Source organism: Aotus nancymaae, unplaced genomic scaffold (genome assembly GCF_030222135.1).
Source record: "Aotus nancymaae isolate 86718 unplaced genomic scaffold, 86718_ANA_hifiasm-v0.15.2.pri h1tg000040l, whole genome shotgun sequence".
NCBI classification, from domain to species: Eukaryota; Metazoa; Chordata; class Mammalia; order Primates; family Aotidae; genus Aotus; species Aotus nancymaae.
The window spans coordinates 106,072,447-106,095,446 of record NW_026988454.1 but is presented as its reverse complement, the minus strand read 5'-3'; the positions used below and the strand labels follow the sequence as shown (position 1 = coordinate 106,095,446).

At 35.2% G+C, this 23,000-nt stretch overlaps 1 protein-coding gene across 23 annotated transcripts in view; it reads right to left on the bottom strand.

The window, feature by feature from the left end:
- Positions 1-23,000, bottom strand: part of DST (dystonin) — a 497,116-nt gene that overhangs the window by 5,313 nt on the left and 468,803 nt on the right. For 13 of the 23 annotated variants that reach the window (XM_064360946.1, XM_064360949.1, XM_064360952.1 and 10 more), the window contains 14 exons: positions 21,765-21,924; positions 19,169-19,363; positions 18,455-18,583; positions 13,567-13,710; positions 12,371-12,559; positions 10,524-10,653; positions 8,707-8,870; positions 7,753-7,915; positions 6,785-6,939; positions 6,545-6,619; positions 5,645-5,662; positions 2,737-2,854; positions 1,357-1,428; positions 254-453 (listed from right to left, as the gene is read on the bottom strand). In XM_064360946.1, the coding sequence (XP_064217016.1) occupies positions 254-453; positions 1,357-1,428; positions 2,737-2,854; positions 5,645-5,662; positions 6,545-6,619; positions 6,785-6,939; positions 7,753-7,915; positions 8,707-8,870; positions 10,524-10,653; positions 12,371-12,559; positions 13,567-13,710; positions 18,455-18,583; positions 19,169-19,363; positions 21,765-21,924 (1,912 nt within the window). The remainder of the gene's footprint in view (positions 1-253; positions 454-1,356; positions 1,429-2,736; positions 2,855-5,644; positions 5,663-6,544; positions 6,620-6,784; positions 6,940-7,752; positions 7,916-8,706; positions 8,871-10,523; positions 10,654-12,370; positions 12,560-13,566; positions 13,711-18,454; positions 18,584-19,168; positions 19,364-21,764; positions 21,925-23,000) is intronic. The other 10 variants (XM_064360963.1, XM_064360947.1, XM_064360948.1 and 7 more) reach the window with 3 other exon arrangements.

The following is a 23,000-nucleotide window of genomic DNA, read 5'->3' as shown; positions in this document are numbered from 1 at the left end:
AAAAATGAAGGTTCAAAAAGAAAAATCAATCTGGAAGATAACGAAGGATACCTGAATAGATTATCTCTATGTGGGCCACTAGGCAAAAGCATTTGTTTAAAAAAAAAAATCCTTTATTTTCCATATTGTGAGAAGGGGCACAAATGGAGACCGCTGGTCCTATAAATTCTAGGGCCCTAAATAGAACATTCAAAAGCCTACTTGGGACATTGACTGCAAAGAGGGAGGAAAAGCCTTCATCCCCGAGTCCTACCTTGGGTGTGGTGGTGGCAGGGACCTGTGGGGAGGCCGCCTGCACAGCCTGACTGGACACAGAAGTGGATCTGTTGGGTGAAGCGCCTCGTGAGGAAGGCCGGGATCTTCGGCCGCGGGGTCGGAAGGCAGCCATACCCTGGCTGGCACCGTCTGCTAAAATGAACTTCTCACGCAGTTCCATGTTTGTCCTTCCTTTGGCTGGATAACACACACACAACGAAAAGAAGGAAAAGAAGAGGCGTTCAATCGTTTATAGAAAGAATGACCACCTGGAACCAGAGATCACGTTGAGAATCTCAATAACATCTTTTTGCCATGCCAACTCCACCTCAGCATAACAAAAAGTTAAATGCATTCCTTTACAATGCATTCCTTTTGGATATAGGTGAGTTTGGGGAGGAAAAAAATAAAGTGTGCTTATTCTAACACTAGACGCCAGCAAGAATAACCACTATCAAAGAAAGTGTCAGCATGAAAATGGAAAGCTCATGCTAAAATATCATTAATCCACCAGCTACTGATGCCCACATGGTTTCATTAACCCCTCACCACACTGAGAAGACAGACCAGTAAGGCAGGGACTGCGTCTTTTGCATGTACTATTGAGGTAAAGAGAATGCCAATATTTCAACATTGGGATTAATTAAACAATCGAATTACACAGAATGAGTGATGGCTTGTTAGTCACGACGATAACATGTAAACTTCCAGATTTTTCACTTAAATGAAGCAGCTAGTAGTTTTATTTTATGCCTTGAAAAACTGTTTTACCAACATGCAGTAACAGACCCAAGGATCTGTGAGGTAATCAGTGATGCAGCACTCACACGAACACATATGCACACGGAGAACACTCCACAAGAACCCGATGAGCAACGTGTTAGCATGTGTTTGATCACTCATAACACCTGCATTTGTAACACAACCACAGTGCGTCAAACTTTCAGAATTTAAATTTGGAAGCACCAGCTCAGTTGGATATGAGTTAAGCCATACGCGATGGATGAAGCGTGTTATTTTAAAACAAACGACTGAAGCAAGAATGGAAAAGTAGGAAAGAGAAAAGGAAAGAGGGGAGAGGCAAAGAGAGAGGTTGCCAACCTATAGTAGGCTGAGTAGTAGTAATTGAAGAGTTTGATTCCGAACGTAACATTTTACTCCCATGATGATGAACTAGAAAAAATGACACAGGATACCAATCACATTAAAGAATACTGTTAGCAGAAGAAGAAAACAAAGTACAGTAGTTGACTATGCAAAGGGTGCTCAGATCCAGCCTTTAGCACACATTTTAGAAGAAAAGTTGCATCAGGAAAAGAAGCACTCAAAGGTTTGGCTCAATAAGAAAAATGTATTTGGAAGACTGTGCCACAGCCGTGCTAACCTTCCTAAGCAACCCAACAGAACACTATGCATTCCGATTTCTTCATAAACAGAGTTGCATTTCACATTAGAGTATTTTATTTTCAAAATATAAAACAAACAGGAGCTTTTGTTCTTGTTTTACTTCTCTTGTAGGTGTGTCTTTGGCCAGGAGAGAGCAGGGCTACTGCATATGGTTGTATAACAATCCATAGTGGCCTTGGCAGAGAAGCCTGATGACTCTGATATACATGTCTATGTGTCCCTGATGGTGACAGCATCACCAAAACCAAGAGGTCCGACTGAAGGAAACCTGGCCTCTCACTTGGTAGCCGAAGGAGGCAGCACTGACATGAACATTTGGTGTTTGCTTAAAAGGACTACAGAGAACTCACAGGTTAAAGAAAATTCTAACAATTTTATTGTTTTTTGTTTTTGAGGAAGAAAAACGGGCCTACTAAGTGGTACCTAATTAGAAATTTCAATCAAATGACCAAGTGTAACATAAATTGGTTAAGAGCTTAAAAACTGACAGTAGGATCTGAAAATAAAAATTAAAAGCTAACCTAGGACTCGGGCTGAAAGATATGTAGAGAGCTATAGTATTAAATGTTTATATTTTTAATGTTCTAATCTGCAACTTCGAAGAGTCAAGTTAGCAGTGAATTATTATTTTAAAACATTTTAATTATGGCTTTCCTCACCTATCCTTCATTTCATAAAAACTTTGACTGTTAAACTTTTATTATTCAGTATTTTCAGTCTTCATTACCTCAATTTTCTTTTCTCTTACTTTGCTATTTAACAATAGACAAAATGCTTTCCTTGGTTGGTATAATCGTTTGGAAAATTATAGATGTAAAAGTCTCCTAAAGAAAATGGATTCTAGTTTTCCCGCCCACCATATTTCTCCAGAAGAAGTTAAAAAAAAAAAAAAATGAGAAGAACATGGTTTACATGACTGCCACAGGTTCTTTGGGAACTTTAGGCTGACAGACCAATGTGAAACATTCACTATTGGAATAAATGACCAAAATTATGCCCAGTATGTTTTGGTGCTGGAAAATAATATAACACTGAAATACTTTCATGATGTTATCATGATAAGCATCTCCTTACCCCTGCAAGGATCATTTTTCACTAAGAACTCATCAAGTGCCATCCATCCACCTCCAACACGAACCATCACAGTACTACGCAGGATCCGGACCAGTCGCAGTTGCTGGGAGTCTCCAAACTGTTCAGTGAAGAAAGAAAGAACTTCTAGTTGTCAATGATAATTCTAAACTACAGGATGATGTGCAATTTGCAGTAGCTAAAGCAACCGACTTTAATTTCTTGCTTAGTTCATAGCGATTAGTAAAATCTTAGAAAAGGTGGTTTGTAATGATTTGCGTTAGACGGCTGCATGCTGATTTAGCCCAAAGGAAACAGTTTGAAAAAAAAAAAAGAGATTACAAAGGTTATTAAGAATAATTTCAAAGCTTTGGTCTAAAAATTAATTTTCTTCCTTATGACAGAAACAGTATTAGTAAGGCAGTAGTTTTAAAAAGTTTCTAGAAATTAAACACAGCCATGAAAATAAGCACTGGCCCACTTGACCAGGGCTTATCCAAAATAAGATTATTTTAAGAAAAATGTAATAATCTTTGATTCTTCTTCATTAAAACTATCTCTTGAAATAAAACTGTTTTCCACTGAAATCTGTGAGAAATCTTTATAAACTCATTTTGTTTTCTCTAAGAGCAGTTCTGACTTAAGAAGAATAAAGTAAATGAGTATGACTCATACAAATATCACAGTCAACTAAAATTTTTGCATCCCTAATGATTTGGTAAACCAATTTGTTAAAGGCTGGATTAATATACCATTTTAGATTACTGTAATATTAGAACAGCCAATGACACATTATTAATGATATGGCTGCCAAATCTAAAAGGTTCCTCTCATAGCTGTCTGTACTGTAACTGTTGATACTAACAATCATCTTTTTCTTGCCCTTTCAATGGATCTCCAATAATGTAGATATGCTACAAATTCTGCAAGTCTTAGAAATAAATTTTTAGATTCCAGGTATCTGATCATGGGTTTATGTTTTGAAAGCCTGTGCGAAATGATTTTATACTTTAAATCACTTCTAATAGGTTCATGTCCAACTCATAAAAACCACCAGACTGAATTTCACGGTTGCCATCCCAGCAGACAAAAAAGCAAAATGAACAATTAAACATAAATGGCTTCTTTGTAAAGCAGGTAACATACAACTGTGACATTATTTGGGCTCATTACAGATAAACAGAAAATTTTAAGTAGAAAAAATCTGCTACTTTTCAGTGTGTTAATATTGAGTTTCAGGAAGAAAACCCAAAAACAATACCAACCAAATCCCATTCAGGATCCTAAAACTCAGAAGGACCTAGAAAGCATGTAAAATGCACCAACAGGAACACATGTGTTTTTCCATCAAAATTTTAAAAACTACTATTTCTAAATCTTTTTTTTAAACATTGAGACTTAAACTTTCCTATGACTGTTCCTGAAATGTTACTTAAAATTAAAAAATAAAAACGTAAATGTATTTTGTTAGAAAAAATTTGGTGCTGCTAATAAGCAAAGGGAAAGGAGGGGATTTAAAGAAAATTACCCTTAAGGAACCAGATAATGGGACTAGATTATTTTGGTTCAAGATTATATTCAAAACAAAAGTTATAAGGAAATAACTAAAAGTTCCTTATAGAGATGATATTTCAAGTGTAATAAATATAAATAATTTTCTATGTTAATAAGGCATTCTCCAGACAACTAACATTGTCTTCAGTATTTCTCTAAATTTTCCCAATAACCAACTAACGAGACAAGAGAAAATAGACTAATGTTGCTGACTATGCTTTCAGTGAGTAAAACCTTTTGAGGTAAGTATTTCTCTCATCCTCTCTACAAATAAAAGATACTCTCCCATTTGCTGACTCAGAAAATAGCAAGAATGGAAAAGTAACATTTTATGTATTATAGTATAACTAATGGAAGTTTTAAAAATCTATTCAAAGTAATTATTTCTATTTTAAATAAATTATTTGCTTGCAATAAAAGAAGGTAATAGATAATCTGAAGCTTGAGATGTCATATGGCTTTAAAATGGAGTGGCAGAGTCATATCTAATGTAATATGATCAGATGCTATAGACAGCATGGTTCTTACCAAAAGCATAAAATTTAAAAAAAAAAAAAAGCTTCATGAACATGTTTAAATCAAAATAGAGTATCTCTTGTCTTTAGTTTCAAAATTCTGATCATGATGTAGTGCCACTAGACAGTTTATACAGACTCAAATGTCAACATAAACATTTTATAATGACTTAAGTGCTGATATAAACATTTGATCAAGATGGCATAAAATGTGACTTTTAAGATTCTGTATATGTTACAGCGATAACTTTCCTCAAAAGGAATGATATCATTTAAAGCCTACTGAGTTAACACTTCTACTCAGAGGATGCCAAGCCCCAAATCAGTGATTTAGAACAAATGGCAAATAGCTTCTTTGGAGAGAACTTGGTACTTGCACTGGGTGCTAAGGAGATCTCTCGTACTGTCTTCCCGTGTCACTGCCTGAGGCTGATCCTCCTTGGCTACTGTGGACCATATGTCCTAAATAGTTAAACACCAATGAGTCTAACAAAGAGATGTGCGGAGAATCAAATTTGTTTTCCAATGAGTACCAGCATAAAATATATGCTCATATTATCAAAAACGGGAATTAAAAATTGCATCTGTAACACTGTAGCAAGCCAAGCTACAATTCATTATCTGGTTTGCTTAAAAGTAATCTCCTCATTTGAGACACAAGGCAAAAAGGAATCCTGAATCAAGGACCCTTATAGCGCTTACAGAAACACCACGCCAACCAACAATGTAGTAGCTAGGGATACAGCATGGGAAAGATTGGCCATGGCAAGCTTTAATGACTATGAATTAAAGTTTAAAAAAAAATCATCAGGAACTTGAAAATACATTCCACTGGTTTATACCTGATTTCCCAGGAAGAACTGATAAAAATGAAAAATGGAAGAAAGACACAATTAGTTCAACAGGAAACTTTCTATATGACTCTAGAACACACACACACTCTCACACTCTGTGCTTCTGGATATAGTATCTAGTTTAGAGATGTGCAGGCACCCAGTTGTCCCAATTTCAAATCAAACAATTGGGCAATTTTTCTGTACACATATTTTTGAAAATTCTTAGGATTTCAAATTTAAGTTAAAAATTTGAATACATTGATGTTTATTTTTAATATGGAAGTATAAAAATAAAAATAATGTTTCACTTATAAGTAACACACTGTACTGGGGAAACTCAGCACATTTCCTATCTAGCTACTACATTTAAGAGATGTTCCGAAAAGGAGAAAAAAAACTAGAGAAAGAGTAATGAAGTCACACTATTCTTCTGTTTTAAGAGAGTGAACCAAGTTAATTGAGATTCTGAATAAAAGCAAAAATTACTGCACAAGTAGAAAAGACATTACACTCTTTTTTCATATTTATTAAAGTGAGTCAATATTTTTAACTTTGTGGTCTGGATTAGAATAGTTTTCTTGTTTAAAATCTGAAAACTTACCTCTAATCATAATATAATATGAAGCAACCTAAACATATGAGTTTTGAGTATTTTCTTGTGAATATTTTTTTCTTTAAAGGTAATGTGCATTATGTAGATGTCAAAGATATTTCCTAATATGTAAAATGCAGGCTACCTTTCTACAAATTAAAATGTTAAAAGTAAGAGTTTCATATACCATTAAAGTTTGATATGAGGTAAAAATACAAATGAATAAGACTCCTAGAAAACAATGGAGATCAAACTGTACACAGATTTCAATTTGTATACTTTAAAGAAACCACAACGTTATTTTGAAAACTTACCCTGTATTTGTTATCACCAATCTGTTCAACTTGAAATCGCTTTGCACATTTACACTTAGCTACCTGCCTTGTCACCTGCCAAAAACAATGATGGAATATTTACTTTAACATCAGTATTACATAGTAGAATCCTTAAAACTTTGACAAACAAAGTGAAAATAAAATGGTTGTATGAATTGTTCATGATATCCTGGCAGAACATACTATCAGTATTGTAGGCAATGGAAAGATAATGAGTACCTCATCTTCGATTTTGTCAGCATCTGTGACAGGTTTATATGCATCTTTATTTGGGTGAAGGGCTGCTACAAATTCATAGTAGTCAATGTATCCATCACCATCTCTGTCAAAGATGTCTGCAACAGCGCTCATCTCCAAGCGACTGGTTGGAAACTCTAAAGTTTTGAAAACAGTGGTAAGTAGTGACTTGTTAGTTCTTTCTCAAGACATCCTCAATCGCTCACTTTAACCTCAATGTGGCTGGCTAAATCATCAGTGATCAAATATGTTAAAAATCTCTTTTTAAAAAACTGATTTACATCATAGCAAATGAACAGCTACATATAATCTTATCTTTAATTACTCTTCAGGTGAATCATAAAAATTCTGGGTTTTTCTTTTTCAGGTTAAAAATGTTTAACACTGGCAAGTTTATATGGTTCAATTGCTAGGCAAAGAATATATGAAATTTACCTTAAGAATGACATCTAGTAACATCTGTGAGGGAAATCACATACAAATGACTGGGCCCTCAAACAAGAAGGTGACAAGTATCTTAAGGATTTTTACAGAGTTTTAATTTTCTACTAATGACAAAGTTAGGTCAGAATGTGAATTAGAATGAAAAAGAAAAGGACTTGAATGTACTGACTTCCTATTACATATATGCCAGGCAACACACACACACACACACACACAAAGAAAACACCTTAAGAATCATATACTATTAACTTTATTATTCTAACAAGTTCCCAGCCTTAGTGGAGTAAGGGAATAACATAACTGTGATCACACAGTTAGTGACTGTTCCTGACTCCAGAGCCACAAATTTTACCAAAAAATACTTTTTTAAGGGTAGTGATTTCCTCCTAGCCGACTTAAAAGGCAATGCTTTATTAGTAACACAAGTTTACTGGCCCCACAATTTTAAAGTGTGCTTATTTTCTTTAAAAATTCTATCAGTTAAAGTTAGCTGTCTTGGAACTTACTTGAGGAAAGAATTCCATCAATAAATTCCTGCCTTGTTATTTTCCCATCCTGGTCTTTATCAATCCTCCTGAAGAAGTCCATCACTCGAGATTTCTTGTGATTCATCCATCGCATGTATTTTTTGCGCCAGATATCAAAATCAAAGTTAGCAAATTCCCTCAGCTAAAAAGGACAAAAGGTATTTTGGTTGAGTTAAAGCTGTGTTAGAATTGTAGGTTACATCATAGAAAACAGATTTTTTAAATGATTCTCTATGTAGTACACATAGTACCATTTCAAAAAGAGGTATGTATGATCTTGCAAAAGGGACTTAGAAACATTTTGCCTTTAAAATGTATTACACTGCTGTTACTGATTTTTCTTTACAAACACAATTCCTAAAAACTTAAGCTATAAATTTCTGATTAATGCCAAAGTCATAAAGGTGGTCTGGCTCTAAGTAGCACCACTAATCATGCTCACTGGGGTAGCAGGTCCGGCGCAATAGCGCTTACCTAACCCTTCACTCTCCCTCCCTCTGCACTATCAGCCACTCTCTTAACTCACCAGGGCTTCTAAAAATTTCCCAACTGCAGAATCTAAAACTTGAAATCTTAGGTAATAAAATACACACAATCAAAAGATCTGAAATATAAATGATTATATATCTGCCGGGCAGCATCACCAGCAGACATTATGTCAAGTTAGATTTTTTTTCTTAAGGAATCAGCTTCTGATTGTTAAAACATAATCTTTTTTTTTATTGATTTGCTAAATCCATATCCCATATATCAATGTTTCACAAGATCATACATACTTGTGGTATTTATTTTGGAAATTTAAAAATGTACTCAAATAGCAAGAGTGTGCTTATTATCAGAAAAGTTAAAAAAAACCAAGATTGGCAATAGCAATGTGTTATGATGAATGAGGGCAAATGACAATATGGTGATGAGGGTTATGAGTTTCCAAACCTCCTCTAGCCTGTCCAAGGCATCATTGAGTTTCCTCCTTCTTTCCAACGCTAGAAGCCAGACTTGCTGCCATTTGCTCACCAATAAGTTTACCCTAGGATTTTTGGTTTCAATTTGTGTCTGTGACCCAGAGGGATACAAGCTTGATGCTGGAAAGCGTTTTCCTGTGAAGATAGAACTTTAGTTAGGATGGCAGTTTCCAGGGTTCTGAAATGTGTGAAGGCTTGACCTTTTTTGCTCCTAGCTAAGACTGCATCAACTTAATTGTGGGTTTGTACAAGTAAAAGCATCCTAATTTAGATGATGTATAATGTCAAGGTCCAAATCTATTTTCCTTATTAAGGATCACACACTGTTCATACCATTTAAAGAAATATATCTTGACAGGAGCATTTAAATACTGGAAAGCTCTCTCAATAAATTTATGGTTAAAACATCTTCCAGCTTAAAATTCATGCCATTTCAATTACAATGAAGCATGCTGTGATCCTCCTCTTTGTTAAAGGAAATCTCCCAGGCCAGTGAGACTATCTTACAATGCATTACAGCAAACCTAGCTGTCCCTCCTAGAGAATAAGGCAGAAAGGGAGAGCAGATGAGGGCAGCAGACACTGGGCAGTCACAAGAGTCAAAGCAAGATGCTTCACAAATCCCAATAAAATATGGCAGCATATGTATGGGACCCCAGCCTTCACACACGTCCATTTTCCACTGAGATTGCATGTTTCCTGTACACAGTCTCAAAACCAAGTTTACTGCCTTACCAAAGTTTCCTCCTGCTTTCTGGCTGTTTTCCACAAGTCTCAACAACTTCACAAAACAATGACCTCAACAAATTTTTGTCATCTTACTAAATGGCTAAATGTGGCCTAGAAAAATTACTGGCCTATGGTCATATAGAATGTTAAGTGTCCCAGCTGGGATTTATAGCACAACAAACAGTCGAGCGTTTAACTATATGCCTGAAAGAATGGTAAGCACTTTATATGTACTAGGTCATTCAATTCTCACTGCATTCCAGTGAGGATATAATTATCCTCTTTTACAGATGAGAAAATTGAGGTGCAGAATGAGTTTCAGTAACGTGTCCAGGGTTGTGTTTCTCAGTTTGGTAAGCGTTGGAGACAGCCAAAGAGTCTGGCTATAGGGCTCTTGTCTCCTTGTGTAATAAGTAATTACCCCATCTCTGACATCACTTCTTTTTAATTCAAAAATTAAATAATACACAAAATGCATTTCCATTCAGAAACACATAAAACATACAACATGATTTGTATTTCTTTTAAATCTTCTCCAAGCTAATTATAATTGTTTGTAATGTCATGTCAGGTTGTTTAAGTAGCTCAAGAAGTAAATAGAGCCTGAAGTCACAAAAACATGGGCAAAACTATCAGTTTTCTGGTCACCAATGAACAACTAAGTCAGGAACATTACCCAGGTCATGGTCATTTTTGTTATGTTCAGCTTTAACGTTATGTATACAACAGAAGAAAAATGAGACAATGCAAAGGGGTGATGACTTCTGTTCTTATTGTAAATTTTTTTCAATTTTCTCCTAGCTAATATGAAAGATTCACTTCAAGACAATAAAGTTACATATAGAAACCTCGGTATATTTTTTCTTTTTTTTAAAATAAGTTTCTACAATACTCACTGTATTGTAGAAATATAATAAGCACATGTATTTTTTCAAGAAAGCATTTTATGATATCAAGTGCTCCACTAATTGTATCCAAATTTCAAATAACTCAAAATAAAAGAAAATCAGTTCCCTTGTCTTAACTATTGACATTTTAAAGAAATTGGCCACTGCTTACTTCCTGCTCGTCCCTTATCCAAGACTGGAATATGGGATTGTAATGAGGAAGGATCAGCAGCTCTCCTCTTATAGGTCTTTGTTACTTTATCAACATCAGGCTGTTTTCTGGTCATTTCCTCCATGAAAATCTGAAATAAAACAAATGATGTCAACCAAATAAGAGTATACCAGAGAAAACCATCTTTAGAAATGAACTAAAAACAAAAGGATAAAAGAACCATGTTATTATTTCTGAAGAAGAATATATCATCATGCTTTATCTTTAGGGTAAAAAAATCTAAACCATCATAATACAGCCTTTCTCGTTTCTAAAAGAATATAAAATGCTATTGCTTGTAAAGTCAGTAAATTGAAAATAAAAATAATTTGTTTTAGTTGCATGCATGGACACATAGGAGAAGTCATGTGAATAAAATAACCTGTCTGTGCACCAACCAAACTCAAGCTTCCAAGCTCCTCAGAAGAATCTTTAGTGAGCATTTGTCCACAAAGGAACTGGTTAGCTAGGGTGTTTCCAAGAACTTTTCTGTAGCACATTTCACCTATGTATTTGAAATATTTAAGATGCCTTTGATTAGGCAACACAGTGAACCCTGTCTCTACAAAAATTTAAAAAATTAGGCCAGGGTGCATGTGCCTATAGTCCCACCTACAGAGGAGGCTGCGGCAGGAGGATCACTTGAGCCCAGGAGGTTGAGGCTGCAGTGAGCGATGACTGTGCTATTGCATTCCAGCCTGGGCACCAGACCAAGACCCTGCCTCTCGATAAAAAAAAAAAGATGGCTCTTTGATATATTATGTCATAATGCATCCACATCTAATGTGACTATATCAAAATATGCATAAATAAGCTATTTCAAGGATGGTAAAAGCTATTTTTGTTAAAGTTTACTACCATTATATTTAAAAGGTTTAACTATCTTGCCAATACTTATCTCATCTCCTTAGGCTTATTATTATTATTTACTAGGTATCCCTATATTTGGAATATGCAGCAAATGCTGAGGAAAGGCAGAGACTGTGAAAAGTGATAGGGAAAAGGAGACCAAGACAAAAGGGAAAAGGGAAGTAATACCTTTCTGGAATATTTGTCACACTGGAGAACTCTAATACCTCTGATCACAGGGAACATAACCTGATACACTTAGGGCCATTATAGACACTGATGTCTTAGGCTTTTAAAACACACACACATTCACAATAATGGCAACATTAATTGCTTAACCAATTAAGCTGATACTTAATATTTCTCTTTGTAAATGCATATTAAACAAACTTGTGAGCAATCAAGTAAATCAAAGTGAGTGTGACACGCATCATTTGAGTTGAAAACACATAGGATATATAGGAAAAGTGCTTTTTCTAAGAAAAACAACACATTCCCTTTTTCATATGATGTATTCCAAGTGCTGACAGTCATCTTGGGAGACATAAAAATGCAAACAAAGTAATCAGAGGTATCTACTGAAGCCAGGGAGGTGGAGGTGGGTGAGATCACCAAAAGAGGGAACAGTGAGAGAAGCAGAGAGCTGATGATAACACATAAGGAATAAGGAGAGCTGACATTTAGAAGGCAAAGGGAGGGCAGGAGTGAACGTGAGACAATACCACATGAGTATAATCCCACAGAGGACAAAGAAGGAAAGTTTTGCAAAGGTCACAGTGGGTTACTATAAAGAGAGGTTTTAGGGCAGTTGTGGAATTGAAAATACAGTTGTAAGGAGCTGAGGTGTCTGAAGAAGTGAAAATAACAAGAACAAAGCTATGTTTTGAGACGTACAGCAGTGAAGGAAAGAAAGTATCTGAGATAATGGTTAAGAGCGGTTAGGATTATATTTATTTTACCTGGTGTTCTGCAATGAGCGCTTTCACCTCTTCAATCTCCTGTGGGATGACTTCTTTATCCTTATCAGTTAGTGTAGTTTCAGCCCATTGCAACCAAGCCAGCAAAGCTTCCAATAATTCCTGTTTGGCAATAAGCCCAGCCAGAGCACTTGCTAATCTCTGCTGATGTTGCTTCGCCCAGGCCAGTACCTGTCGGAGAAACAGAAATTTCTCTGAATTTCCTTCAACTTAGTAAAGTAATTGCACTGATGTAAAATAAATAAATTTTAAATGTAAATAGGATCATCCTGGGCTAGACTCATAATGCTTCTGGTCTTTTTAGACTCCATTAACGACAGCAAGATCTGGCTTGAGGAGGATATGAGAGCTCACAATGATGTTCATCATCTTCAGAATTTAAAGTTGTATGTCAGTCACTCACAGTTCCTTATGCTTTCTAATTTGAGTTCAAATATGCATTCTCTGAAGGATCAGGTATGCTTACTCTATGTGGCACAGAGTAGAAATGTAAAAAGCTAAGATATTAAATACAGAATTAATTTACTTTATGTATACCAATTCACTCCACCAGTATATACTACTCTGAAACACCATTCAACTGCTGGATTATTCAACAGAAACAACGTGGAAGTAGGACAAAATGTTATACAGTGTATTAAATATACATCTTCCTTTTTTTTTTGGAGATGCAGTCTCGCTCTGTCGCCAGGCTGGAGTGCAGTCACACGATCTCGGCTCACTGCAACCTCTGCCTCCCACGTTCAAGCGATTCTCCTGCCTCAGCCTCCCGAGTAGCTGGGACTACAGATGAGCACCATCATGCCCAGCTAATTTTTGTATTTTTAGTAGAGACAGGGTTTCACCATGTTGGCCAGGATAGTCTCTATCTCTTGACCTCATGATCTGCCCGCCTTGGCCTCCCAAAGTGCTGGGATTACAGACGTGAATTACCATACCCAGCCTAAATATTTGCCTTCTAATGTTCCAGGGATATAGCTGCAAAATTCCACCTTTTAAATAAAAGTGAATTTTAGAGATTTTAATGCATAAGAGAAGTGTATTTAAAAGAACATTTTCTATGTAGAGGTCTCATTTTCCCAGGCTGTAAATGCATCTTAATTCCTGAAATTTCCCACACCCCACACCCCAACTCTGAAAGCTATCGCTACTCTGAAGATTATCTGAGACATGCTGACCTCCTCAAACCTCGCCCGGATGATTGTTATCCAGTGCTTAATGGTAGTGATGGAGTCAGGGTGGCAGATAGCCAAAACGGTGTCGCCCATAGTGGTGGCTTTATTTAGTTCAGCTCTCTTTTCTTCTAGTTTCTTCATGAATTCCTACAGCAGAAAGAAAGACTTCAATTAGCTGTTGGCATTGGCTGAAAACAAAACTCTGGTGACATTTGTTTGACTGCCAGAATTAAACAAATAAACAAAAATTTCAACTGGTTTATTCACAGTGGAAATCATCTATTAATTGGGGAGGAAAAGGGGACAAAATAGAAAACAAAGTACTTTCTAATATGTACTTCAAAATCCAAGTACAGTCATCCCTTGGTATCCATAGGGAGTTGGTTTCAGGATACCGTGCATATTAAAATCCAAGGATGCTCAAGTGCCTGATAAAAAATAATGTAGTATTTGCATGTGACCTATGTACATCCTCCCATATGCTTCCTATCATCTCTAGATTATTAATACTACCTAATACCATGTAAATCATTGTAAATAGTTGTTACACTGTAGTGTTTAGGGAATCATCACAAGGAGAAAAGTCTGTATATCTTCAGTACAGATATAACCATCCATTTTATTTTTGAATTTTTTAACCTGAAGATGATTTGATACATGGATACAGAGGACCAACTTTATAGGATAATATCTCATGCTTTAAAAAATGTAATATATAACATTAAAAAAAAAGAACAAAAAAACAAAAAAAATGTAATATACAAGAATAACTCTCCTAGATATATTATAATTATATTATTAATGAAGAATAGCATTGGGAGAGACAGTATTGCTAGAGATAGAAATAATATTGATTTTGACAAAAATAAGTTCTAACAAATAAGACAAGGAGGTTAATATTTAAAATAGCATTAACTATGCCAGGAAATAAAGGAGCATGAACAAAAAAGTACACAGAAGAGAAAAGGCTGGGTAAAGAAATGTAAGTGTTTGGGGGTATGGGAGAAAGGGACCAAAGTGAACAGGCAGTACAAAGTGAGGGAGAAGTTGGAGAGAGTGAGCCTGACAGCAGGTCAGCCCATGTGAAAACCGTTCCTTTAAAATACCAGTAAGAGCCGCTCTCCTCTGTTCTGGCTGTTCTGGCAGTTCTAGCCAGTCTCTGTGAACAAGCAGAACGAACAAAGCCTTGACATCCTCAAGGATGATCTTTCAAATAAATGTACAAATGTCTCACATACATAATTATACTTTCTACCATCAGAACTGTATTCATAGATACACAGATCATAGAACTCTAAAAGTGTGATTACCAAATGAGAATCTTTGCCCTTAAAAATGCAACACACTTTCAAAATATATAGAACGTTAGAGATTTGCAGACACCCTAGTCTATCTAGACCCCTGCACCAAGAAAAATTACATGATTATACAATGAGTGCCAGAGGCTGCAGACATAGGTGATGCCCATGCTACTCAAGCTATGTGAACAGGGGCGTTCACTTTGAAATACAGGTGTTTTACTATACAAATACTACAAGAAAACCTAGAAAACACTCTTCTGGACATTGGCCTAGGCAAAGAATTTATGACAACAATCCCAAAAGCAAATGTGACAAAAACAAATATAGACAAATGGGACTTAATTAAATAAAAAAGCTTCTACAGAGCAAAAGAGAATCAACAGAGTAAACAGTTAACCTACAGAATAGGAGAAAATATTTGCAAATCATGCCTCAGAAAAAAGACTAATATCCAGAATCCACAAGGAATTCAAAACAACTAAACAAGAAAACAACAAACAATTCCACTGAAAACTGGGAGAAGGATATGAACAGACATTTATCAAAAGAAGAAATACAAGCATACAAGCAGCCAACAAACACATGAAAAATGCTCAACATCACTAATTATCAGAGGTATGCAAATTAAAGCCACCCTGAGATATCATATTACACAAGTCAGAATGACCATTATTAAAAAGCGAAAAAACAACAAATGATGTGGATGCTGAGAAAAGAGAGTGCTCATACACTGTTGCTCCTTTCTGTAGGGTGTTAGATATACACCATGGGCTTTAAGTTGGTGACCAGCAAATTATTTATTGCTACTCTGAGACTCAAACCTAAGTATGTTAATGGAATTCAATGTTGGCTGATGGAAATATAAATTAGTTCAATCTCTATGAAAAACAGTATGGATATATTTTTAAAAACTAAAATTAGAACCACCATTTGACCCAGCAATTCTAATACTTGGTATCTCTACCCAAAGGAACAGAAATCATTATATAAAAAAGACACCAGCACTCATATGTTCATTCCAGCACTATTCGCAATAGTAAAGTCATAGAACCAACCTATCCATCAACAGTTGACTGGATAAAAAAAACAATGTACATATAAACCATGGAATACTATGCAGCCATAAAAAAAGAGTGAAATCACTTACTTCGCAGCAACATGCATGGAGCTAATTATCCTAAGTGAAGTAACTCAAACAGAAAATCAAATATCACATGTTCTCATGTATAAATGAAAGCTAAACAATGGGCACACATGGACATAAAGATGGAAATAACAGACATGGGGGACTCCAAAAAGTATGGAGAGTAAAAGGGGCCTGAAGGTAGAAAAATTACCTATTGGGTACAGTGCTTAATATTTGAATGACTGGTACAAAAGAAGTCCAGTCCCTACTATTATTCAATACACTCATGTAGCAAACATATACATGTACTCCCTGAATCTAAAGTTTAAATTTATATAATATGTTCATATGTTTTAACTCTAATTAAGTGGTCTTTTGTCTCTAACCTCTGTGAAGCAGCTCTGTGACATACCTCCTACTCTGGCATTTTGCTGTTTACACACATGTCTATTAGACTGTAGGGTCTACAAGATCAAAAGACCATGTTTTATTCGCTTTTGTGTTTCCAGTAATTGTTTCAAAAGAGTTTGTGAATTACCAAATAAATGCTTTTTAGACCTTTTATTTACAAGTTTACTATCATGGAGTCAAGGTTCAGTTGACAGTATACTCTGACACCTACTTTTTAATTATCATAACTTTAAAACATTATCAATTTCCCAATAGAGATCCTCCTAAATGGAAAAAAAAAATTAAAAACTGCAACATTATAAGGAAAAGATAAAATAGGTCAATCTAACATCTGTGTTTCCCCCAGAGAACAGCTGATACAAATATCACACGTTCAAGCTCTTCTACACCTAAAGGAGCCAAGGTTATACTCAGAATTTGGTGGACTGGACTATCAACATTCCACTGAATTCTATGCTCTTCTAACCTAGTCTGAACCTTACCTTACTGGTTTGTTCTCATGTGGGAGAGCTTGCCATTTTTAGAAACTGGATTATACTCAGAAGCCTCTAGTCCTGGTGTTAAGAAATTAAATAGTATGTTTTTCTTTGATTAGTAATGACGAATGTGTGAAGGGAAGCACAGGAGATAGAAAAGAATGAATAGTGTTACTGCAAAATATTATTATTAAGAAATTTTTTATAAAATTACAGGTAACTTTATGCTATTTAAAAATAATTTGTTGTAAAAACCACTACCCCTACTCTGCACACCTGCCTCCTGGAGGTTTCCCAGTCCAGCTATGAGAGTGGTGATACCACAAATAGGCTCTTTTCCATAGGGTGTTAGATATGCATAATGGGCTTTAAGCAGTGTCCAGCAAATATTTATTGCTACTCTCAGACCCAAACCTAAGTATGTTAATGGAACTCAATGCTGGCTGATGATAAGCCTGCAGTAACATAATATAAACTACATTTTCAAAATATTGAACTGACTCAAAAATTTATAATAAATTTGATGCAACTGTCTTATTCTTATACTCTAGCTTCAATAAATTTAAATGGTACATACAGAATTTCATTCTTCCAGAAAATGCTATACAAGTTTGCACCACTTTTTAAATGACACGGCAATATTTCATTGCTATAGATTCAGCAGCTCATCTTTGATAGAGGGTTTAATTAAAATAACAAGTCTCTACAGATGATGTAATCCATGCTACACTAGAATTAATGATGCATTTCCAGCCTGACTTCAAAAGACAAAGTTATTTACTAGTGTTAAAAAGATCCTTTAAAGTTAATAGGAAATGCTGACATCAACACTACATTGAGTGTTACCATTTCAAATTCCTGACTTTTTGAGTCAAAGGTTAAAAAACATCTGTTAAGAGATATCTGGATCACTCTCTTGAGGGTTTTGGCAAGTTTCATGCATTGCCACAGGAAAGATCTTGATTTGAAAACTCAACAGCTCAAATTCTGGTTAGTTATTCAACAGAATATCAGCTTATGGAATTCATTTTTAAAACTTTTAATGTATACTATAGTTTACTACTAAAAAGCATTTAAAAGGCTCTTGATTAAAAACAGAGGCAGCAAAAGCTTAAAAATAGATTTAAAGATGAGTTACTAAATTACTTGTGTGTCTTGTTTACAAAGGGCAAAATTACTCATTTACAATCCTATGGGTATAATTTTATAAATGCCAAACTGCTCATTAAGGAGGTTTTATGTTTGAAACCCACATAAGAACTGCAATAAAATCAACCAATTTTGGTCAAAAGCCAAAAAGTCTAGATAAATCAATAAGCTTCCTTGAGATGGGAAACAGAATAATTACCTTCCCTAAAAAGGACACATAAAAAGACAGGTACACGTACATGTGTGTGGGTGCACAGGGACATACGTATGTAAGCAAGGCAGACAGAAGTACACTCTCAAACGTACCAGACGTTTCATTATTTCTCAGGAAGGACAATATTCATGCAGCTGATATTTGCAATCATGAGTCTATTTTCCCTGCTTTGATTTTCTCATTTAGCTTTACTCAGTGTTTATATATTACTCACTTTATGCTGATCAATGAGAGTCCGGAGAGCATCCTCATCGTCTGGGAGGACACCATGGAAACGAAGGGTTTGCTCCGCCTCCGCCAGCCACTCCAAGAGGGCATGTACCACCGAGTGGAATTCCTCTGCCTAAGAGTTCACATAGACACACAGGCACACAGGCACACAGACACAGACACACACACACACACACACACACACACACACACACACACCCCAAACAAAATCCCCAAATATGCCTGTTAGCACAATTTACAGAATTATATAGTGGAATCATCCTTCAATTAAAAAAAAAAAGTCTTAAATTTAAGTTGTTTCATTACTCCCATTAAGAAGATAAAGATATACGTATTTTACAAGAAAACATCTAATATTATCAAAAAAGCCTGTATGAAGAAAAATTTACCATTTTAACTTTGATTTTAGATGAATGGCAGTCCATCATACTTGCAAGCTGAGACATTACTCAAGCAGCACTTCTATGTGAAGATTAGAACACCTCCCTCTAGGAGTAATTTAAATTCATGGGGGAGGGTGGGAGAAGGATCAAGGCAATGATGCTACTAGAATTTCCTTCTTCTGACTGTCCTGATTGAGACACGAGGGCCTCACAGTTTTTTACTACTTGCAGTTCCAATTACTTGTGGTTTATTACTTGCTGAGGTTTCAATACTTTTCCCCATTACACCCAGCTCTCATTCACATGGTTTTTACCTGACGCAGGGCTGCTTCTAACCGTGTTTGCTTTGATACGGAAAGTGCACACACGGTCTCCCAGCGCGTGCTTAATTCCTGCATCTGGACCTTGACCCAGGAAGAGTCATCCCGACTGCCTTCTATGAGTTCTCGGGCTGAGCGCTTCAGGGCCTGCACACTGCTGGTCCTCTTCCCCAACTCTTTTTGGAAGGCCTAAGAGGAATATATTTTGAAAAATTAATTTTAATTACAAAACCAAAACAGCAACACATACTGTTTGAAATATATATGTGCACATAACATCATGTACAGATATCTAAGACCTATGGTTTATTAACCATATTTTTGGTAGCATCTTCAGAAGATAAATGACACACTGCTCCTATTTGAACACCACCAAGAACTTGTATAAATTTGTTCAGTCCTGTCACATTCTCATAAGAAAACAAGGTAATATTATCTTATTTTAAAATGATATATTGGATTTAAATAATGGCAGCCAGCCTTCTTCATTTCAATTTCATAAAACAATGTATCAAATTCCTTTTTTTAATGATTCTTTAATATGGTATCCCAATTCCTCTCAAATCATTAGTGTGAATGTCAAGTGCATGACGGCTTCTGCACTACTCTAAGAGATGTATCTAAGAAGCTAACAGAGGACTAAGCAATCCTGATGTGTATACCACAGAGGTCTTAAGAGATAATGGCAGGAAATTCCATAGGAAGTTGGCATATGGTCCTTTATCCTATAACACTTCTTGCTCTTTTATAATATCTTAGGTACTAACTCATAGCCTCATATTTTAGAGGCTTAAATCCTTGTCTTTCACCGTGGAGGGAAAGCTTCTTTTTTTTTTTCCTGCCTAATTTTGACAAACTTCAATGTGCCAGGAGTTAAATTGTTTATTTTGGCCAGAGACTGATCTAAGAAGTGAGCCCAGTGCTCTTTATTTTTGTTCCAAGAGTCTGTGTATGCAACTAGATCTTTCAAATATTAACAACCAACATTCTGTCACAATAAAATTAATGTGTTTTAAAAAAATCATAAATGAATATTACCATTTGGCAATATCTACAGGTTTCTATTCTGATACAGATAATTCACAAAAGTGACACTATCGCAAAAGTGATTACTTGATTCAACTCTAACAGTTATAAATGAGATGTGCCCTGCAGATAGACAGATTAAAAACACACACATATGTACCAATATACACATTAACACACACATAAACACATATACAAATGGTACAGTATCTAAATATTCCACTTATGATAGGACTAGTCCAATAGTTTTCAGTAGACTTTCCAAAGCATTTTGTATACTTGAACTTCTTGAGCCTTCCAGTTGTATTACTAATGCTAAATGATTAATTCATTCTTGATGCCCTTTAATATATAAAAGATCTGGCAATTGCCTACAGTAGTAAATATTTAGACAGTGAGTTTACAGAAATGGCATTTATGTAAAAAGTAACATTACACTATTCATTATTCACTGAATAAATGCCAGGAAATAGAGAAGTTTGTATTAACCATGCACAAAACATTGTTTCAATATAAGCAAAGCCTTGTGTTTTTTTTCAATTTTTAACTTTTGTAGACCCGACCAATGTTTTTTATTTATCCTTTTGTTTTTTTTATTATTTTTTTATTTAGTTTGTTTCACTTTTCAAGTGTAACAAACTCTCTTATAGGTATAATCATAGAACAGAGAGAAAAAAGAAGAAATAAACATGCAATAAGATGATTTAAAAAAGAATGGTAAGATCAAAATAGTATAACCAGTATAAAGAGAACATTATAAATAAGTTTTCTGAACTCAAAAACTATGGAGAGGAAATACAAGATGAATTCAACTAGAGTGCCATAAGATATTTTTTATAAAGTCAGCTCTGATACAACTATTCTACATTGGTACTATGCTTCATATTGTTTCCAAGGCTAAGATGTTGTACAACATTTGATCATAATTTAGGATCTTACCCTTGGCTGGACACCTTGAATATTACCTTTGATTTGCATGACCTGACCGTTTAACAAATATATAAGGAGATTTCAAGGAAGTCAATTTTCTTGAAGTAAATAATAATCAAATCCCTTACAGAACATGCTGCTGACTCATAAATTGATATAGTTCAAGGGGCAAGGTTAAAACAGTTTTGGTTTGGTATTTTTAAAAGTGGTTGGTCATGAACCCCACGGATCATGTCACAAATCTACAAACTAATGCAGTGACTTAGTGTCAGGTCACTGAATGAATGATTTTAAATTTTATTACATAATTGTTTAAGTGCATAACTAAAGACAGTAAAACATTATTGAAATCTGTTTTTAAGCACCAGAGAATGAAACCACTTTCCAAGTTCTAAAAAGGTTTTAGATCTGGTAATTAAAAACAAAAGCATTTCACTGACACTAAATAATACTTCCCCATCACTTTTAAAGTTAGCTTCCAGATTCTGTTCAAACGGACACATATTTCAACAATTTGTTATGTAGTATGATCTATAGTCTCCTGATTTTAAAAGGCTAATTTAAATGGTTTACATTTCCTTGTACACTCAGAATAATCAAACAATATAAAATAAAATGTCCCAGATAACAATACCTTGTGATTATCGATCAGATTCATCACTAAATCAATGTCTCCATGGACAGGTTGGTCTTCTGCCAGCTGGGGTTCAACTCTATATAACCAATCAATGAGGGCCTGCAGGGCATCTGTGAATTGCCCAGAAAATAATAGGGCTTCCTCCAACTTGTTTTGTCTAGGGAAAAAGGTAGAAAAATTAATCCTGGCAACTGAAAAACCCACTCATATATCTGAACAGCTAAAATTAATTGATGAAGACTGGGTGGTACTAAAGAGAAAGAACAGTATATTGGTACTCATTGTTGTTTCTTTGCTCTTCCTACGAAAAAACAAAACTTTTCTAAACGTTCTTTTTTATTCCTTAAATACATGGAATCTGTTCCAGGAAATTTCCCTCCTTTGGAAACCATGGATCCTTCACATTTCTTCATAAAAATAAGCCTTTTAAATTGTTTACATAATTTTAAAATTTTGTTTTATATTATCAGGCAGTAAACTTGACATTTTTATACACTTCCATACATTTTAACGCATGTATAGATTCATGTAACCATCACCACAATCAAGATCCAGAACAGTTCAACCATCCCAAAAATCTCCCTCTTGCTATATCTCTTTACAGACACACCCTGCCTCCATCTTCAAACCCCTGGCATTCATTGATCTATTTGTCATGACTTAATTTTTTTGTCTTTCAAAAATGTTGTAAATAAAACCATTTATACAACATTGGAAAAGGTATGTAGCATTTTGCAGCTGAGGAATTTAAGATTTTTAAAAAACTAACATGACAAAAACTTACTGTGAGTTCCCTAGCACTGAATATAACCTATTTAATGTTGATATTGACAAAAAGCATTAAGATTAAGGATCAATGGAAAATTTGGAAACATGTACAAGATATTTGAACTCTTCTATTACTATTGTACCTAAATACTTAAAATTTTTGAAATATGTCTTGGGTTTTCGTGGAAGTGTAATGAGAAAGAGGGAGTTCAGAAAGGGGTAGTTGGAAAGAAACACTGGGGCCAGATCATTGGTACCTTGCACATCACACTACGAAGCCTGTGTTTCAATGCATGCCCCCAGTAGGAAGTCACCAAAGGGCATGAAGGAAGGGAATGATAAGATTCCATTTATATTTTTAAAAGACTATCCTAGTGATTATGTAGAAATTAAGTTAAAGTGATAAAGGTAGACGTGGGAAGACAAGTCAGAAGCAGTGGGTGTAGTCAGGTGTGAGGTGGCAGA